We start from the raw sequence: 4233 nt of genomic DNA, 5'->3' as shown, positions 1-4233 counted from the left end.
GCAGCACTCCTTGTGGACCTTAAGGTTCCGGGAAGCGGAGGAGCCGCCGAGGAACTCCGGTACCCACCGCCGCTCGAAATCCTAATCGACGGGTCGATGATTTCAAAGCTCGGCGGCATTCTATTTGACCGCCCGCGGGCGCGCGGGAAGAGGAGAGGCGAATCAAGCGGATGGTGATGGGGAGTGGTGACGAGGGATCTGACGGTGATGGAACGTCTGATTTCTCCAGGAGAGGGATTCGAACGGCGGAGACTATTGGACTTTGTCCCTTATATGGGCCTCTGGGGTTGAGCCCAAACACGAGATGGCACGCGCCAGTCACGTGCTCAAACCCTGGTAGTGACTTACACTGTGCCGTACTATATAAAAGCGCGCGCCCGCCTCCCCCTATAGCGGTCCCTCTGCGCCGTCTCCCGACACGAAACCCTAATCGGAGCGAAGGAATGGTACGCTGAAAGCCATGTCATTTCGTCAATCTCCTTCGTAGAACTCGATCTGTATGGCCATCTAGGTCCACAGCCGTCTCGTAGTTTTGCGGGATCGGATCGAGAAGTAGCCGTTCGTGGCTCTTCGTTTCCGTCGGATCGTGTTGCAAAAGCTTCCTCCTTTTCTAAGTCTATTTGTATTTTCTGCATGACTGAAGTCATTTATGAACTGTAGCGTGTGATTTTTCGTCTTCCAGGCCCCCAAAAGATCTGCGAAAGCGCCCGTTCCGGCGAAGAAGAAACCGGTGATCTCTCTTTCTTCTTATCCTTCTATACACAGAACTCTTTAAAGCTTCAAATTTGTTTCTAGGTTTTCGCTTTTTTATTGCTGAATGCTTATGTTTGGATCTCAGGAGAAGGTTGTGAATCCTTTGTTTGAGAAGCGCCCGAAGCAGTTCGGAATCGGAGGGGCATTGCCTCCAAAGAAGGATCTGCACAGATTCGTGAAATGGCCGAAGGTGGTCCGGATTCAGAGGCAGAAAAGGATACTGAAGCAGCGGCTGAAGGTTCCACCAGCTTTGAATCAGTTCACTCGGACATTGGACAAGAACCTTGGTGAGCTAAAATCTCAATTTTCTTCCCCTTTTATGCTGCCTCAAATTTAATTAGATGTTTGAATTTTTGAAACTTCTTATGCACATCAACTATTAGATGAAAGGAATCTATATACATTCATTGCTTGCTAAATTTTTTTTGTGTTATTTTGGCAATCTTGTAATTTGTAACTGTCAAGCAATCATATAATTTGGTTATGTGATATTGAAAGGAATACCTGCTTGTTATTTGATTTGGTTGTTTGTGCTGCGGATATATACTGTGGGTACAATTACTTGAACCACTGTAAGAATGCTTAAAGCAATGTTATTTGGTTATCGTTTTGCTCAGTTTGATGGTCATGGTGGTGAACATCCTGATCAGATTATGCTTGTAGTTGAGTGATTTTAATTGTTTATTACCCCTGTGACTGTTGCTTAAGATATTCTAATTCTACTCACATCTTCCGTTAATCATCATTCATCAACAACTTTCTTCATAATTGCATTAAATCTAGTACATGGATCCGCGGTGTCTTGTTCCAGTTGAATATAAATATTTATATTGTAATATTGACGAGGTACTATGAAATGTTGTTATTATTGATTAATTTAATCTGTGTATACACAGCCCTCAGAGTGATCAATGAATAACAATTCCAGCTTATGTGGTTTTATAACCTATGAAATAAATGCTTTCTTGATCCATGATGATTGCCTTTTTCTCGTAGTCAGCTGCCTTGTTGACTGAGACCACTCAGGTGTTAATAGGTTTGTTGCTGCATGAAGCTTCCCATGCTTTTATGAAAACTTGAGTAATTGTGAGCAAAAGCCCAATTTGTTTCTATAATGATTTTAATTCTTTGAATTTGCAGAAATGATTTATCACTTCTATCATAAATGGTTATTAATTTAATTTGGATAATAAAAGAAAAAAATAAGTGTGGACCGTGCTATTAGTAATTTATTTTTCCTTATGCTAAATCTTTTGCTTTCAGAATTGTAGACTGAACTGTTTAGGTATCTATCTATCAAAAAGTATATGAATTTGTATTGGTATTGATCTTTCATGATAATAAGAGATGTCCTTAAACTGCTAGGCTATTCCTTTGCATTCACTGGATGCATGTTGAGAAATTACTGGTCATCTTTTCTTGTTTCTTGTATTTCTGATAATTCTTTCAGTTAGATCTATTTGAAATCATTTCATCTGAAGGATTCACTCTGAACGAAGTATGTCTAATTTTCTTTTTTCTTTTTTTTCTGTAGCTACAAATCTCTTCAAGATGCTTCTGAAGTACAGGCCTGAAGACCGAGCTGCAAAGAAGGAAAGGCTTCTGAAGAGGGCACAAGCTGAAGCTGAAGGGAAGACTGTTGAACTGAAGAAGCCCATTGTTGTCAAGTATGGGCTCAACCATGTCACTTACCTTATCGAACAGGTCAGCAATTTTCTTTTCCTTTTAGATTTACGCTTTCAGATTGTATTATTATTATTTTCTTTCTTGATTCCATTACCGACAAAACCCTTTTGGAGAATGCTGTCATTGCCGACTTAACTTGTTGATGCACCTCATAGAACAAGGCACAGTTGGTGGTTATCGCACACGATGTGGATCCAATTGAGCTTGTCGTGTGGCTACCCGCCTTGTGTAGGAAGATGGAGATCCCTTACTGTATTGTCAAAGGAAAAGCCCGTTTAGGAGCGGTTAGGGCCATCTCATTATCATTGACATTTGATTTAAAGCGATATATTCTCATGTGCTGCTGACTCATTTATTTCTTATGTAAATTGAACTTTGATAGATCGTGCATAAGAAAACAGCATCAGTCTTGTGTCTGACCACTGTGAAGAATGAGGACAAACTAGAATTCAGCAAAATCCTGGAAGCGATTAAGGTGAATAATAAAACTAGTTATGTGACTGTCTTTGATTTCTGCATGAAGAAATTTGCCTATACTGATTACAAGTCTTTTTCCAGGCCAATTTCAATGACAAGTTTGATGAGGTCAGGAGGAAGTGGGGTGGTGGAATCATGGGTTCCAAATCTCTGGCAAAATCCAAGGCCAGGGAGAAGGTACTAGCAAAGGAAGCTGCCCAGAGAATGACTTAGGTCTTCTCATCTCGTCATTGGTAGCGCTATAAATGTCATCAAATAGGTTGCTTGATTTCTGTAGCTGGAGGCGGAAGAGTATAATTGAACATTTTGTTGATGGCAAGCTTTTGTTCGAGTACTCTTAACTTAATCGGCTTTTGCTTACTAGTTTGCTTGTTGATGGTTTGGCACTTGTTTCGACTTATGTTAACTTTTGAGTGTTTTTATTTGGCGCATTCATATTCTATTAAAACCTAGACTATTTTGTTTGTGGGTAATTTAGAGGGTTGTATGCTGGTTATTAGTTTTTTAAAATATTAGAAATTAAATTAGAAAGTTGGCACAAACGAATTCTTAACGTGTGAATGTTGTTCCAAGTTAAATCGCGAAGAACATAGTATTATGTTTTGGTTTTGTTGAGATTCATTCAGTTGTTCCTACACGCGTCAACGAGTGTTATTGGTTCAGGAACACCTTTATCATTAGATCAGAATCAGAAATGAGTTGCAAGATGATCCTTTATCACAAGTAATATTGTGTAATATCGTGGGACCTATTAGGCCACGAGGAATCGTTTAAAGCGTTACGGTCGATGCCATGTACTGATTCAAGAATTCAATTTCGTATGTTTCGATTCATATCGGCTAATATTTATCAATTTGAACATGAATCGAATCCAAACTCAAACCTTTTGGGGCTCACTAATAAGACTATCTATCATCGGCCACTCTTAGCTCTTCCACTTGTCTCAATTTCGATACATCTCATCCTCCGCCACCGCTTCCTTCTTCACCTCTTCCTTATTCCTTTTCAAAATATCTCAATTTTCTCTTCTTCCTCTTCACCTCTTCCTCACTCCTTTTCAAAATATCTCAATTTTATTACCTGCCTTCTTCCTCTTCATGCATCTCTCTGCTTCTTTCTTATTCCTTTTCAAAATATCTCAATTTTTTATACCTGCCTTCTTCCTCCACCTCCTCAGACCTCTCTTCTTCCTCCAATGGCTCCGAATATGTCAGAGCTGTAAGCATTCAGGCAGGTCTAAAATAGCATTTCTTGGTTTTAGCAATTGAATAGGTCTAATATCCGAAATTGACACTTATTGGTTTTAGCAACTTTCAA

General features: G+C 39.7%; 1 protein-coding gene across 1 annotated transcript; it reads left to right on the top strand.

Moving 5' to 3' along the window:
- The first annotated feature begins 382 nt into the window (after positions 1-382).
- Positions 383-3279, top strand: LOC103988763 (large ribosomal subunit protein eL8y). The gene is made up of 7 exons (XM_018826941.2): positions 383-446; positions 683-730; positions 839-1040; positions 2288-2457; positions 2595-2723; positions 2822-2914; positions 2998-3279. The coding sequence occupies exons 1-7, from the start codon at positions 444-446 to the stop codon at positions 3127-3129; spliced, it is 777 nt and encodes a 258-aa protein (XP_018682486.2). The 5' UTR covers positions 383-443; the 3' UTR covers positions 3130-3279.
- Positions 3280-4233: the final 954 nt, after the last annotated feature.

This window comes from Musa acuminata, chromosome BXJ2-6, assembly GCF_036884655.1.
Source record: "Musa acuminata AAA Group cultivar baxijiao chromosome BXJ2-6, Cavendish_Baxijiao_AAA, whole genome shotgun sequence".
Taxonomy (NCBI): domain Eukaryota; kingdom Viridiplantae; phylum Streptophyta; class Magnoliopsida; order Zingiberales; family Musaceae; genus Musa; species Musa acuminata.
The sequence above is the reverse complement of the archived record's forward strand: the minus strand, read 5'-3'. Positions and strand labels throughout refer to the sequence as shown.

What these genes read in the sequence shown, in the direction of transcription:
- LOC103988763 (XM_018826941.2), top strand. An exon ending in GACATTGGACAAGAACCTTG is followed by an intron (nt 1,041 to 2,287) that starts GTGAGCTAAAAT and finishes TTTTTTCTGTAG; the next exon opens with CTACAAATCTCTTCAAGATG. An exon ending in AAATCCTGGAAGCGATTAAG is followed by an intron (nt 2,915 to 2,997) that starts GTGAATAATAAA and finishes GTCTTTTTCCAG; the next exon opens with GCCAATTTCAATGACAAGTT.